This window comes from Eubalaena glacialis, chromosome 8, assembly GCF_028564815.1.
Source record: "Eubalaena glacialis isolate mEubGla1 chromosome 8, mEubGla1.1.hap2.+ XY, whole genome shotgun sequence".
In the NCBI taxonomy this organism is placed as follows: domain Eukaryota; kingdom Metazoa; phylum Chordata; class Mammalia; order Artiodactyla; family Balaenidae; genus Eubalaena; species Eubalaena glacialis.
This window is the reverse complement of record NC_083723.1, coordinates 21,374,755-21,389,448: the sequence shown is the minus strand read 5'-3', so window position 1 is coordinate 21,389,448 and position 14,694 is coordinate 21,374,755. Positions and strand designations below refer to the sequence as shown.

Sequence of the window (14,694 nt, the reverse complement as noted above, 5' to 3'; positions counted from 1 at the left end):
CTACACTCTCCCCAACTCATGGTTCCCTCTCTACTCTCATCGCCATGACACTGCTTAACTTCGGATGGAGTCATATTTCATGGTGCTCTCTCAACTCTCCCCTCTCCTTCCACTTTTCATCCCTTATCAGAGTCTATAGATTCTATTACTCTTTGACAAAAATAGTTGCTACCCCTTCACCACCCCTCCTGCCACCACACTAGTTCACCTCTTACCTAGTTCCCGCCACTACACTAGCACCTCTCACCTAGCACAGCATTTCCTACTGGTTTCTAGCAGAAGATTCATTCCTAAAAATGGTGCTAGAGAAAAAAAAAGATTCCCATTATCAACCAAAATTTGAAAAATGCAGCATATGTTATTGTCTTCTTGGCCAGCCATAACGCACATTAGCAAATTACTGATAATTTTCAGAGCCACCTGTCCTGGAACTCTGTTGTCACATAACATTTATCAACATCTAGGTACTCACGTTCAAGAAAACACACTTTGGGAAACAATGACTTGGACTATTTAAATGGCCTCTAAACCGCTCTCTTTGCCTAATCTTTCCCTTTCCAGTGCACCTACAATTTCAATGATAGACTAATTTCTTTCAAATGTTTAACTGATTATATTATTCCTTTGCTCAAAACCTTCAGTGGCTCCCCACTGATCTAAGCAGTGATTTAAGCACCAGGCTCTCCACAACATGGTACCAGTATTCCTTTCCAGTATTATGTCCCTGCCCCCTACGTGGCAGGGTGGCACAGGAGAAGACGTGAACTTTGGAGTCAGACCCAGGTTCAAATTCCAACTGTCCTTTAAAAAGTGCGAAACCATAGGCAAGTGATTTATTGCTTTGAACCCTTTCTTTGCTCATCTGCACGTGCAGGAATTAATTGTGTAGCTGGGAGGATGTAGTGAGATAGTATTTGTGAAAGCTTCCTGCACAACTGTAGCACAACACTCTCTGCCCTCGTGGCCTGTAAACTCATTAGGCAGGTTGAGCCTCTTTCATGTGGTGGTCACTTAGTGTCTGCCTCTGGCAAGTGAACAATAATCTTTTAAAATTAAGAACCCAGAATTCCCACTTACTAGTGTTGATAAAAACTGATTAATAAAGTGATTTTTGGCCTTTATTTGGGGTATTTTCTATGGTCCCGAAGGGACAGGAGCCAGTTCCCATAGCACATCCAAGTTTTTTAGGTGGAACTATGCCACTGGCCCTTGGCTAAGTGGGGTGTGCAGGGCCCAAGAATCAACAGCAGTGCCTGGAAAGCAAATCCCTGATTCACAGAGATGAAACAAAAGCCCAATGCAAGAGTCAGAAAGCTATACCTTTGTTAGATTTAGAAAAGCTTAAAAGTACTTATGATTTCACTTGAAAGTCCAACATGAGCAAAATACAAAGCCCTCAATACCCCTTCCTAAGAAGGAAAAGGGGATTTTTGTTTGATGTGTTCACTAGTGTAGCCTAAGTGCCTGGAACAATGTCTTGCATGTAGGGGATGCTCAATAAATATATGATGGATGGATGGATGGATGGATGGATGGATGGATGGATGGATGGTTGGATGGATGGATGGATGGATACATCTTCTATATGCTCCAGCATAGTGCTGAGTATACAGATCTTTAATAAATTCTTGACTGGACTTGACAGGCTAAATATGTGGATTTATAGCCTATCAAGTCAAAGGCATTTAATAATGTACCTTGAACTAAATATCGTTCCTATATATTTCTACTTTATAAGATATTTTAATCTATTATCTATATTATCATCATTCTCTTTCTTTTTAAAGTTACCTAATCATTCATTTATTTTCTCCCCTTACAGTAGGGGAGTGTCACAAGTGGATGAGGAGAGAGAAATGAAATTAGGAGATTAAATAGATATTTTTAGTCAAAAATTTAATATGCTAAAATTGGTTTGAATACATTAAATGGAATGAAGAGAAAAAGAAACTTAATTTTTTAAAAAGCTGGAAGAAGATGGAGGAAAATGAGACATAAGGTGTGTAGAACATGTTTGACAAATTTGTTTGGAAAGAATGTTACATTTTATACACTGCATTTTTTTCCTTCAGCACTGCACCACTCAAAATTTTTGTAACTATCATTCCTGTATGAGGGGAGAATAGCCAAATTCTTCCTTCACAGTTACAGGAACCAAGGCTCAGCAAAGTTAATGATCTATAGATCCAATAAGAAGTAGATGCAGGGGTGGAATCTAGGTCTCCTGAATATCCAGGAGTAAATACTGTTTGGAAGTGTAAAGTGAGCCTGACACATTTAGAGAACATGAATAGTTAGGCTGAATAGGAGCGTTTGGCTGGAATGAAGGAGTATATAGAAAAATCATAGGAAATCAGGTTAAAGAAATAAATAAGAGATAGATTACAAAGCACTTTATATAATACAATAAGAATTTAGACTTTTAGCCATAATTTTATTTTTTTTAATTTTGGCTGCGTTGGGTCTTTGTTGCGGTGCGCGGGCTTCTCATTGCGGTGGCTTCTCTTGTTAGGGAGCACAGGCTCTAGGCACGTGGGCTCAGTAGTTGTGGTTCGCGGGCTCTAGAGCACAGGCTCAGTAGTTGTGACACACGGGCTTAGTTGCTCCGCGGCATGTGGGATCTTCCCGGACCAGGGGTCAAACCCGTGTCCCCCTGCATTGGCAGGTGGATTCTTAACCACTGAGCCACCAAGGAAGTCCCCTAGCCATAATTTTGAAATTATTTTTAAAACAATAAAATCCTTTTTTAATAAGAAACCTTACATGAGATGCCAATATGTAAAATAAATTAAAAGGAGGTGGTTCCTTCAATAGAAGCTGTTCCCCCTTCCTGTCCTCAGCCTCTCAGGAGAAAAGTTTGAAAACCATGAAAAAAGGTTTGAAAAGTGTGAAAAGTCATGAATGCAGACGTGTTTGGGGCAAAGCAGTGACATAGCAAGTGGCATAGAGACCAGGTGGAGGGCCCACTGCGGAGGCAGAAACACAGAGAGGGGACTGCCAGGGCTGCCAGCGGGGAGGGCAGGCAAAGATGCCGGAGACAAAAGAAGAATCAGAACCGAGATGGGACGGACTAGTTCAGAGATTCATACTTGGCAGCTGTGGAAGGACAGTACAGGCACAGAACTGGTGAAAAGCAAAGGAGGAGGCTGCTGGTTTTGATGAAAGACAAGGATGTATTTTAACAGTGTTTCCCTCAGTTAGACATTCCTCCTACGCTATGCAGTGGTCGGAGAAATAGAAAGCAGCACTTTTTTCTCTACCAGTTTTCTTCCCTTTTCAAACAGATGAAACAAAAGTCCACTGCAAGAACCAGAAAGCTGAGCTTCATTATATTTAAAATTTTAAGTGCTTGAGATTTCACCTGAAAGCCCAACGTGAAGAAAATACAGAATTCTCAATGCCCCATTCCAAGAAGGAAAAAGAACCATTTCCATTTTTGTAACATTTCTGTCCTTCACATAATCTGGATAACTAGCACATTCAATTTTATCTTTAAAAACTGTTTACCCCACTGTGGAGTTAAGTATCATGAAATGATTTACTTCAAGTATAATTATTTTAAGATTCAAGATTTTTCTTGTGCTTTTTAAAAGTAAAAGATGAAAGTGAAACTTGTTGAGTATGTGCATCTGACCAACTGCAGGAATTCCAAAGCGGATGGTTTTGATTGAGAACAAATAACAGTGTTGGGGCACACTTGAGTGTGATGAGGGCAATCTGCTCTTCCTCCGCGTTTCTGAGACTGGTGATGCAAAGCGCTCCCGCCCTTTTCTGAGAACACGGAAAGCCTGACTCAGGAAGGCAGCTGCAGCTCTTAAAAGAGCTCTAGCCCGGCCCCCTTCCCTGCTGGGGCGAGCACCACCGCGAAGATGAAGCTGGCGAAGTGGTGCTGGCTGAGCTCGGCTGTCCTTGCTGCTTATGGTTTTTTGGTTGTGGCAAACAATGCAACAGAGGAAATTAAAGATGAAGCAGCCCAGGACGCCTGCCCGGTGAGACTAGAAAGCAGAGCGAAATGCGAGGAGGGAGGCGACTGTCCCTACCAGGTGAACCTGCCCCCGCTGACTATTCAGCTCCCCAAGCAGTTTGGCAGGATCGAGGAGGTGTTCAAAGAAGTCCAGAACCTCAAGGAAATTGTAAAGAGCCTGAAGAAGTCTTGCCAAGACTGCAAACTGCAGGCTGATGACAACCGAGACCCGGGCAGAAATGGACTGCTGTTACCCGGCACAGGAGCTCTGGGAGAAGCTGGTGACAACAGAGTTAGAGAGTTAGAGAGCGAGGTTAACAAGCTGTCCTCTGACCTTAAGGATGCCAAGGAGGAGATCGACGTGCTTCAGGGTCGCCTGGAGAAGCTGAATCTTGTAAATATGAACAACATAGAACATTATGTTGATAGCAAAGTGGCAAACCTAACATTTGTTGTCAATAGTTTGGATGGCAAATGTTCATCTAAGTGTCCCACTCAAGAACAAATACAATCACGTCCAGGTATGTATAATAATGTTTTCTTATCATTTGTTCATGAATGTTATATAGCTAGACAGTATCAATAAACATTAACCTGAGCATATAAGTTAAATAAAGGATGAATTATATAAGTTAAGCCTTATATTCATCAAGGTAACACAGAAAAAACTATTATCTTTGCACATGTGCCCACAGAAAGGAATAGGACCTAATTACAAAAAATCATAATGAGTTCTGCATGCGTTAGAAAGCACTTTCAATTTCAAAGATCTTATTTGCTGACGCCAGAGCTACACACAAACAGAAGTGGAGGGAGAGAATTTCTTTTCTTTTTTTTTTTTTAAACATCTTTATTGGAGTATAATTGCTTTACAATGGTGTGTTAGTTTCTGCTGTATAACAAAGTGAATCAGCTATACGTATACATATATCCCCGTATCTCCTCCCTCTTGTGTCTCCCTCCCACCCTCCCTATCCCATCCCTCTAGGTGGACACAAAGCACGGAGCTGATCTCCCTGTGCTATGCGGCTGCTTCCCACTAGCTATCTATTTTACGTTTGGTAGTGTATATAAGTCCATGCCACTCTCTCACTTTGTCCCAGCTTACCCTTCCCCCTCCCCGTGTCCTCAAGGCCGTTCTCTACATCTGCGTCTTTATTCCTGCCCTGCCCCTAGGTTCTACAGAACCATTTTTTTTCTTTTTTTCTTTTTTTTAGATTCCATATATATGTGTTAGCATACAGTATTTGTTTTTCTGACTTACTTCACTCTGTGTGACAGACTCTAGGTCCATCCACCTCACTACAAATAACTCAATTTCATTTCTTTTTATGGCTGAGTAATATTCTAAGAGAATTTCTTAATGTTTCAGTGAGTTTAACTTATTTATCTCTTCACTGAAGTGTTTGAAAACAGTAGAGTTAAGGCAGTGTTTGTGGTTGTACTCTGTTCTTTGGAAATCAGTTTTTTTGTGTGGTCAGGTGACTGCTCCTTATACAGCGACAAGAGACCTCTGAAAGATTTTAGCAAGTTATCTGCAGTTCATAATCCCAAATGTCTAGTGGAAATGGGAGATTTTATAGATGGGATAAAAGCAGCTATATGGCTTCATATGTGTGCAAAACTTTTTGCTTTGAGACCTAGTGGCCCAAAAACATTTTAAGGGGAGTTTTGGCATGCCACTAAGGGAAGGAATACATTCTTATTTCTTCCTCTCTTTCACTAGAATTCAAGCATGTAGCAATAGAACCCATCTTCCCCATCCGGATTATTTGCTGATAATCTGAATTAGCTTTAATAAATATATGTTAAAGGCCATAAACCTAACTGCCTGTTCTGCCCACGAACTGCTAGCTGTGGCACTGGTTCCCCCAAACCCTGGTTTTTCCACATGAGTTTCTGGGACCATTGCTGATGGTGGTCTTATCACACTTTGGAAAGCCATCTCTGCATGAGTGTGAGGTTGAAGGGATATGGTGCCTGAAGCAGAGATCATGGTCCTTTGAAACAAGCACCTCATGCATCTTCCCTAGGTAGATTCCCCAGGGAATCTACCCAGTGAAGGTATTTGGGAGATTCCAGGACCACTGTTGCTAATACTCCCAGCAGCCTGTATCTAAATGTGCCCTGAACATTGCAAGGCAGAGTTTCACATCTTAGGTGACATAACTGGGTGAACATTAGATGTGGCACTGCATGGCAATTTGTAATGACAAGAACAAGATTCTACTGTCTTTTTTTCTACTAAGTTTTGGGGAACTATCTGAATATTCTGAGTTCTAAGTACGCATGAATAGATTATTTGTGGCTCATGAGTGGCTTGTATTAAACTTGCCTGATCCAGTACCAATTTTTTAAAAAATTATTTTGGAGTAAATATCTGTATTGGTTCCTACAGAACCACATTAACTGTTTATTACACTAATCCTGAGAATAATCACCTGTTGTTTCCTTCTAGAAACCAGACATGTGAAACACTAGCTAAATATTTTCCTGGATAATAAATTCAGAGTAAGAATATTGGTATATTATTGAAGTTTTTAAAAACAACTTAAGCTTCTCTATCTAATTGTCAAGCAAGTAAAATAAATGGAAATGTTGATCAATGCTGTATTTTAGAATTTTAATAAATCATTTGGAAAAATCCTATAAAACTGCCTGAAAGTGGAGTCTAGCAGCCTCTTTAGGTGAAAGGATATAGAAGCCTGTGCTTCCTCTGTATATATGGAATGCAGTTCTAGGAGAGTTAGAATCATCTGACTTTCAGGACCAAGGGATGCAGTGGTTACAAGGACAAGCTTTGCAGCCAGCCAGGTCTGAGCTCTGTCCTGGCTCTGCCATTTAAAGCTTCTGTGAAGTTGGGCAAGCCACGGATCCTTTTTGAGCCTAATGTTCTTTCTCACCAGCAGGTTGTTAATAATATCTACATCATAAAGTTCATGTGCAGATTAAGTGTGAAAATGTTATCAAGTCTTTGGCAGAATCCCTAGAGCACATGTGGAGCCCTCACTAAATATTACTGAGTTACTAAAACTATCACTTTTATTTCTTCTTGTTGTTGTTTGTTGGTGGTGTTGTCAGTATTATTACCAACCAAGACTGTGTTGGGGAGCTTTGTCTGCTTTATGACACCAGGTTCTTGTTCTGACGCGTTAACAAGCTTTTGCTAAACAGGTTCAAGTAAGTTTAGCTGAGCAAGGTTTCATTATCACCATTGATCAAATTTTAAAACTGCTTTCGTGCATATAAAGAATTCTTTAGATGCCTAGTTTTTATTAACAAAATCCAATGCCTTTCTTTTTTTACCCCTGCAGTTCAACATCTTATATATAAAGATTGCTCTGAATACTACACAATAGGCAAAAGAAGCAGTGAGCTCTACAGAGTTACACCGGATCCCAAAAATAGTAGCTTCGAAGTTTTCTGTGACATGGAGACCATGGGGGGAGGCTGGACAGTGCTGCAGGCACGTGTTGATGGAAGCACCAACTTCACCAGAACATGGCAAGACTACAAAGTAGGCTTTGGAAACCCCAGAAGAGAATTTTGGCTGGGGAACGATAAAATCCATCTTCTGACTAAGAGTAAGGACATGATTCTAAGAATAGATCTTGAAGACTTTAACGGTGTCAAGCTCTATGCCTTGTATGATCACTTTTATGTGGCCAACGAGTTTCTCAAATACCGTCTACACATTGGTAACTATAATGGCACAGCTGGAGATGCCTTACGTTTCAGTAAACATTACAACCACGATATGAAGTTTTTCACCACCCCGGATAGAGACAACGATCGATACCCCTCTGGGAACTGTGGGCTCTACTACAGTTCAGGCTGGTGGTTTGATGCATGTCTTTCTGCAAACTTAAATGGCAAATATTATCACCAGAAATACAGAGGTGTCCGAAATGGGATTTTCTGGGGGACCTGGCCTGGTATAAGTGAGGCACAACCTGGTGGCTACAAGTCCTCCTTCAAAGAAGTCAAAATGCTGATCAGACCCAAGCACTTTAAGCCATAAATCACTAATGCTCATTCTTTTGGGTATTCATTACCTAATAGGGCAATTAATTCCTTCAGCACTTTGGAATATGTTTCATGCTCTTTTTCCATGGCTTAAAATTTCTCCCTGAGCAATGGGTTCTTATGCTATACAGCATTTGAAATAAAGCTAAAAAATACGCCATTTAAAGAAGTCCTTTGTTGCTGTTATGCTGTTATCCAAATAAACACTTGCGAGCAATTGGGAATATTGAGAATCACACATTAGATTTATAATTCTCTTAATTTCTCTTATTTGAAAAGTTTTTAGTCATAGTACTCGCTCTAATTAAAAAAATACTTGTTTGTTCAGTAGGCTAGATTTTACACAAGTAAGCTGTATTTTGACTGTGACTTAAACACATCTTTTCAGGCTATAAATAGTTATTGGGTATTTATTTGTCTGTAAATAACCTATTCCTCATTCTGAGATAAACTTACTCAATTTATGGCATTTACAGCATTTTAATTCCCAAGCAAAGGGAAACATACATAATTAAACCTGTTCATGCACTATTCGTGAAATGTAAAATTTTATCATTTAAAATATTTTAAAATGTGATAGCATAATGTCACTCCTAAAAGCATTCAGAAAATGAATTTAACCTTAAAGACCATGGTTTAAAGGTAATTCATTCATAGTTTATAACTCTTTAGATGTTTGATGGTAAAAACTGCTTTAACATGAAAAATATCTTCCTTTGCTCTAATGCACAATAGTTTTAAATTTAAGACTGCTCACTACTGTGCGAGACTACTGGTAGACTTTCTTTTGGAGAGGTAGGTGTGGGTGAGGAATGAAGCACTTATATATAGGCCAATTTTATATCCAAAGCGATAATATCATTAAGTGATTCACATCATAGAACGCTAAGTTTTATAGGACAAATAGATAAATCTATTTATAAAAAAATATGAATTTTGAAATATATAGAACCGTAGTTCAAATATTATATATTTCAACCCTAAATGGTATATTGCTTGTTTTGCTATCAGAAGATTCAAATACGGGTGTTTATTTTTTTTAACAAAACAAAAGTATCTGGAACTTTTATAATTCATTAATTAATTCCAGAATGCAAAAATGATATTCAAAAGATTATAAAAATAGTTTGTTAAATTTCACCATTGTAAAAAGGGGCCATTTCAGAGAGAACAGCTGTATTCTATTGCACGTTTACAAAAGCGCTCTAGGATAAAATTTGAAAAGGATACACCATACTGTATGTGAGTCATAGAAATACATTCAACCTTCAATTTCTGGTGTCTGTTTCTACTAAAGTAACCAAGTTTTCAAAAATAAATTCACAAAGATGCAGCTTTACCCATTATTTGAAAATGATTAAGGAGGATAGTAGCTTTAGGTAAGAAGTTAATTTTTCAACTAATGTCTTTTATAGAAAATTCTAATCAAAAAGAAGCAAGATATTCTTTTAAAAATATATAACATACAAAGTGTTCAGGTAAACATGATGAAAACTATATTATTAATACTATTAAAATACTAAAGCAAGAGAAGTGCAAATAGAATTAAGTGATGACAAAAATAAAAAATATCGTTGTAGATTTCAAAGGCTTCATATCTACTCAATAATAAATCAAATGTAAATGTAACTAATTTATTCTTTATTTCTCTCTCTTTTCTGTTTTCTAAAAAAGACTATGAAGATTTTGATATTATACAATGTATTCATTTCAGATAAGGGCATTTTCACTTACTATATATACCTAATATATGTATAAGTTTAGATAAATTTCTGTGATAAAAATGGACTCCTTAAAAAAATACAGTTCTAAAGAAAAATAGCTCATATAGCAAGTGTCCACTGATTTAATAGGAACTAGGTATCATTTCAGGAGAATTTGGCAAATAATTCATTAATCTACGTAAATACTTAAAAGCTTGTCTTTCTATCTTTCCACCTTATATTAAATAACTAAAATTTTATTTCCCATTATACTTTTATGGTACCTTTCTAATAACAAACTCTGTAACATAGAAATTCCTTTTTGAAATCATTTCGTGTCACTTATTATATTATAAAATATATTTTAGATTTTGATAATCTTTAACATATTGATGGAAATAGATTATATCTGAGAGAGTCTTTTGCCTTAACATAACTGTTCACTAACACTAACATAACTGTTCACTAATAACTGTTCATAACTGTTCATAAATGTGGATTGACTACTAACAAATACATTATTTTAGAGTCTTGTCTCGGTTTCATTTTACTGGCTAATATTTGTTATCTTAATTAACAAATTATTTCTGAGCTTTATCATACTTTGAAAATATTGACTAAAATTAGGCCTTTAGAAATTCCAAAAGGAACTGGCTCACGTATCACAGAAAAAAAATCAGATTTTCTGATAAGTAGTAATGCTCTAAATGAAATGATGACACATTCATCCAATAAATAAAGAGCTTAAATATACGACGATAAAAGATATCCAAATAACGAAATTCGCTGGTCCTTATTTCTGAATGGCTACCCAAGGAAAGGGTAGAAGGTTTAAAGGTAAAAAATGATGGGTAATGTCGTCATGATAAGCTCTTGCTTAGAATTCTTATTTTCCTTTATGTATAAATAGGTTTATGTTTTGTGTCTTTTAAAAACCTTGTGAAATAAAAGATTTAATCTTCTCATCTATTTATTTCTTCAATGCAGAAACATTAAGTATTATTTGTAAAATAATTTTTATATATTTACTCTTGGCTGAAAACTTGCATAATGTTTACCTAACTAGACAATATCTTTGACCCTGTGAAGACTTTAATGAGTACTATTTCATTAACAGGAAGACAGAGACAAATACAGGAACACCATTATCTTATTTCCCTCTAGAATACTGTTGACAGATTTGAAATACAGAAGTTTCAGTTTCGTTTTGCAGCGTTCAACTCCATCTCCCCTTTCTTCCATCATTCTTGTTGCTGTTCTGGTTTAGCCCTCATCATCATCCTCTTAGGATAATGCAAGCCCTTCCTAATAGTGACCTGTGCCCCCAGTTTGAATCTATTCCAATCCATCCTCCATATCACTGCCAGAGGGATTATTCAAAAATACAATTCTGATCATGTTATTTTCCTGCTTAAAACCTGTCAACATGGGCTTCCCTCGTGGCGCAGTGGTTGAGAGTCCGCCTGCCGGTGCAGGGGACACGGGTTCGAGCCCTGGTCTGGGAGGATCCCACATGCCGCGGAGTGGCCGAGCCCGTGAGCCACAGCTACTGAGCCTGCGCGTCTGGAGCCCGTGCTCCGCAACGGGAGAGGCCGCGACAGTGAGAGGCCCGCGCACCGCGATGAAGAGTGGCCCCCGCTCGCTGCAACTGGAGAGAGCCCTCGCACAGAAACGAAGACCCAACGCAGCCAAAAATAAATAAATAAATTAAAAAAAAAAAAAACCTGTCAACATCTCCTCATTTTGTATATGATAAAATCCAGCAAATAAGCCCCTTCATGAACCGATTTCTGCCTACCCTTTCAGTGTCCCTTCTGCCACTACTCACACTCCTGCCAAACTGAATGCCCTGTTGTTCTAGTACAAACCATATTCTCTCCTATTTTCATTACTTTGTGTTACTGTTCCCTTGGTCTAGATAGAATGCCATCCTTGACCCCCACTGAGTTTTGTCTTATTATCCATAATTAAGAGCAGGGACTCAGCAGCCAGACTTAACTAGGTTTGAATTTCAGCTCCATTATTTGCAAGCTGTGTGAAAACAGGCAAAATCACTTAATCTCATTGTTCTTTGGTTCCTTCAATTATAAAACTGGGATAACAGTAGAATAGAGTTATTGAGACAATTAAATGAGATAGCATATGCAAAGCACTTAGAACATACATATATATTATCATCATCATCATCCTCCTAAATAATTATCTTTCCTGGGCAGTCTTCCCTGATGACATCAGGAGGGGTTTGGTGCCTTGTCTCTTTGGTCCTATACCATCCTATATATTCCTTATTATACATTACATTATTCCATAATCGTCTAGGTTCTACCCTAAAATCAATCTGTTAGGCTAGGATGTAAAGGAAATTTGAGACAAGAGTGTTATTACTCAAAGTGGTTCATGAATGTGTTACCATAGATGAAGAGCTGTAGTCTAAAGAAGCCAGAGTTACAACTGGGGAAGGGGTAGGTACCATCAAATCTGAGGATCTGGGAGATTGTGAATGCGGTTTAGAAGTGATTGACTTCAGGGGAGGATATGGCAAGACAGGATCACATATACTATAGCATTGCGTACATAAGAATGACAAACTTCTAGAAGTGGTTCTAGGAACATGCCTCTGGGTATATATCATGGAGAGGCGTATGGTTGTACTAGGCCAGACAGTGATTGTTCTACCTGGCTGAGTTCCTAAAGAAAAAAGTATTTTTTCATACTTATACCATATTGCAAATTTGAAATTAATTTTAATCATACCAAATGCATAAATGCTTCAATTTTTTAAAAAGAATTATAGCTTAGACTAAAGACCCCTTTGCAAACCACCTTCAATTTCAATGTCCTCCCTCTCCCCAGCGGTAACAAGCAGAGTTGGCTGATTCCAAACTCGAATTTCATTCTGTGCATTGCCAATTTGCAATGTTTACTGAATCATAGCTCTGCCAGGTTTCTTTTGTTTATTGATTGGGAAGAGTTGGAAGTGAGAATAGAAGTGAGGGAAATTGGGGGTACTTGGAGAACTCGGAGTCCCCTGAATTCCCAAATGTGACTGAGCCTCCGTGACTCCTTGAAGTGGTCCCTCCCCCACATTAGATAGAGGTCTTCTTGCTGAAGGCACTGTTGTCTTCTGAGGGAGTAATCTTTCAAAAAAAAATTTTTTTTTTTTAAATATTTTTTTTTAAAAGGCAAAGAAACATTTTATTAATTTATTTATTTATTTATTTTTGGCTGTGTTGGGTCTTCGTTTCTGTGCGAGGGCTTTCTCTAGTTGCAGCGAGCGGGGGCCACTCTTCATCGCGGTGCACGGGCCTCTCACTATCACGGCCTCTCTTGCTGCGGAGCACAGGCTCCAGACGCGCAGGCTCAGTAGTTGTGGCTCACGGGCCCAGTTGCTCTGCGGCATGTGGGATCTTCCCAGACCAGGGCTTGAACCCGTGTCCCCTGCATTAGCAGGCAGATTCTCAACCACTGTGCCACCAGGGAAGCCCCCCAAAAATTTTTAATACAATTTTTAAAGGTGACTTTCCATTTACAGTCATTACAAACTATTGGCTATACTGCCCATGTTACACAGTACATCCTTGGGTCTATCTTATACCCAATAGTTTGTACCTCCTGCTCTCCCACCCCTATATTGCCCCTCCTCCCTCCCCACTGGTAATCACTAGTTTGTTCTCTATGTCTGTGAGTCTGCTTCTTTTTGTTATGTTCACTATTTTGTTGTATTTTCTAGATTCCACATAAAAGTGATATCATTTAGTATTTATCTTTCTCTGTCTGACTTGTTTCACTTAGCATAATGCCCTCCAAGTCCATCCATGTTACTGCAAATGACAAAAATTTCATTCTTTTTTATGGCTGAGTAGTATTCCGTTGTATTTATATACCACATCTTCTTTATCCATTCATCTGTTGATGGACACTTAGGTTGCTTCCATATCTTGGCAATTGTAAATGCCACCATGAACGTTGGGGTGCATGTATCTTGACAGCTACATGTAAAAGAATGAAATTAGAACATTCTCTAATACCATATACAAAAAATAAATTCAAATGGATTAAAGACCTAAATGTAAGATCGGATACGATAAAACTCGTAGAGGAAAACATAGGCAGAACACTCTGACATAAATAGCAGCAATATTTTTTTGAATTTGTCTCCTAGAGGAAATAAAAGCAAAAATAAACAAATGGGACCTAATTAAACTTAGCTTTTGCACAGCAAAGGAAACCATTGAGGGCTTCCCTGGTGGCGCAGTGGTTAAGAATCCGTCTGCCAATGCAGGGGACACGGGTTCGAACCCCGGTCCGGGAAGATCCCACATGCTGCAGAGCAACTAGGCCCAGGCGCCACAACTACTGAGCCTGCGCTCTAGAGCCCATGCTCCGCAACAAGAGAAGCCACCACAAGGAGAAGCCCGTGCACCTCAACGAAGAGTAGACCCAGCTCGCCACAACTAGAGAAAGCCCGTGTGCAGCAACGAAGACCCAACGCAGCCAAAAATAAATAAATAAAAATAAATACATTAAAAAAAAAAAAAAGGAAACCATTGACAAAAAAAAAAAGACAACCTACTGAATGGGAGAAAATATTTGCAAATGATATGACCAGTAAAGGATTAATATCCAACATATATAAACAGCTCATACAACTCAACATCAACAAAACAAACTACCCAATCAAAAAATGGGGAGAAGACCTGAAGAGACATTTTTCCAAAGAGGAAATGCAAATGGCTGGCCAACAGACACGTGAAAAGATGCTCAGCATCACTAATCATCTGGGAAATGCAAATCAAAACCAAATAAGATATCACCTCACACCTGTCAGAACGGCTATCATCCAAAAGAACAGAAACAACAAATGTTGGCGAGGATGTGGAGAAAAGGGAACCCTTGTGCACTGTTGGAGGGAATGTAAATTGGTGCAGCCACTGTGGAAAACAGTATGGAGATTTTTCAAAAAAACTAAAAATAGAACTATCATATGACCCAGCAATTCCA

The 14,694-nt window shown here is 38.6% G+C and overlaps 2 protein-coding genes across 2 annotated transcripts in view; one reads left to right on the top strand and one right to left on the bottom strand.

Annotated features, from left to right (window-relative positions):
- CCDC146 (coiled-coil domain containing 146) overlaps window positions 1-14,694 on the bottom strand; it is a 110,379-nt gene that overhangs the window by 76,402 nt on the left and 19,283 nt on the right. The gene's annotated exons all lie outside the window — the stretch shown is intronic.
- Window positions 3,822-8,373, top strand: FGL2 (fibrinogen like 2). The gene is made up of 2 exons (XM_061197638.1): window positions 3,822-4,485; window positions 7,279-8,373. Exons 1-2 carry the CDS (start codon window positions 3,870-3,872, stop codon window positions 7,983-7,985), a joined length of 1,323 nt encoding a protein of 440 aa, XP_061053621.1. The 5' UTR covers window positions 3,822-3,869; the 3' UTR covers window positions 7,986-8,373.

What these genes read in the sequence shown, in the direction of transcription:
- FGL2 (XM_061197638.1), top strand. Translation starts at nt 3,870, where the DNA reads ATGAAGCTGGCGAAGTGGTGCTGGCTGAGCTCGGCTGTCCTTGCTGCT. An exon ending in ACAAATACAATCACGTCCAG is followed by an intron (nt 4,486 to 7,278) that starts GTATGTATAATA and finishes TTACCCCTGCAG; the next exon opens with TTCAACATCTTATATATAAA.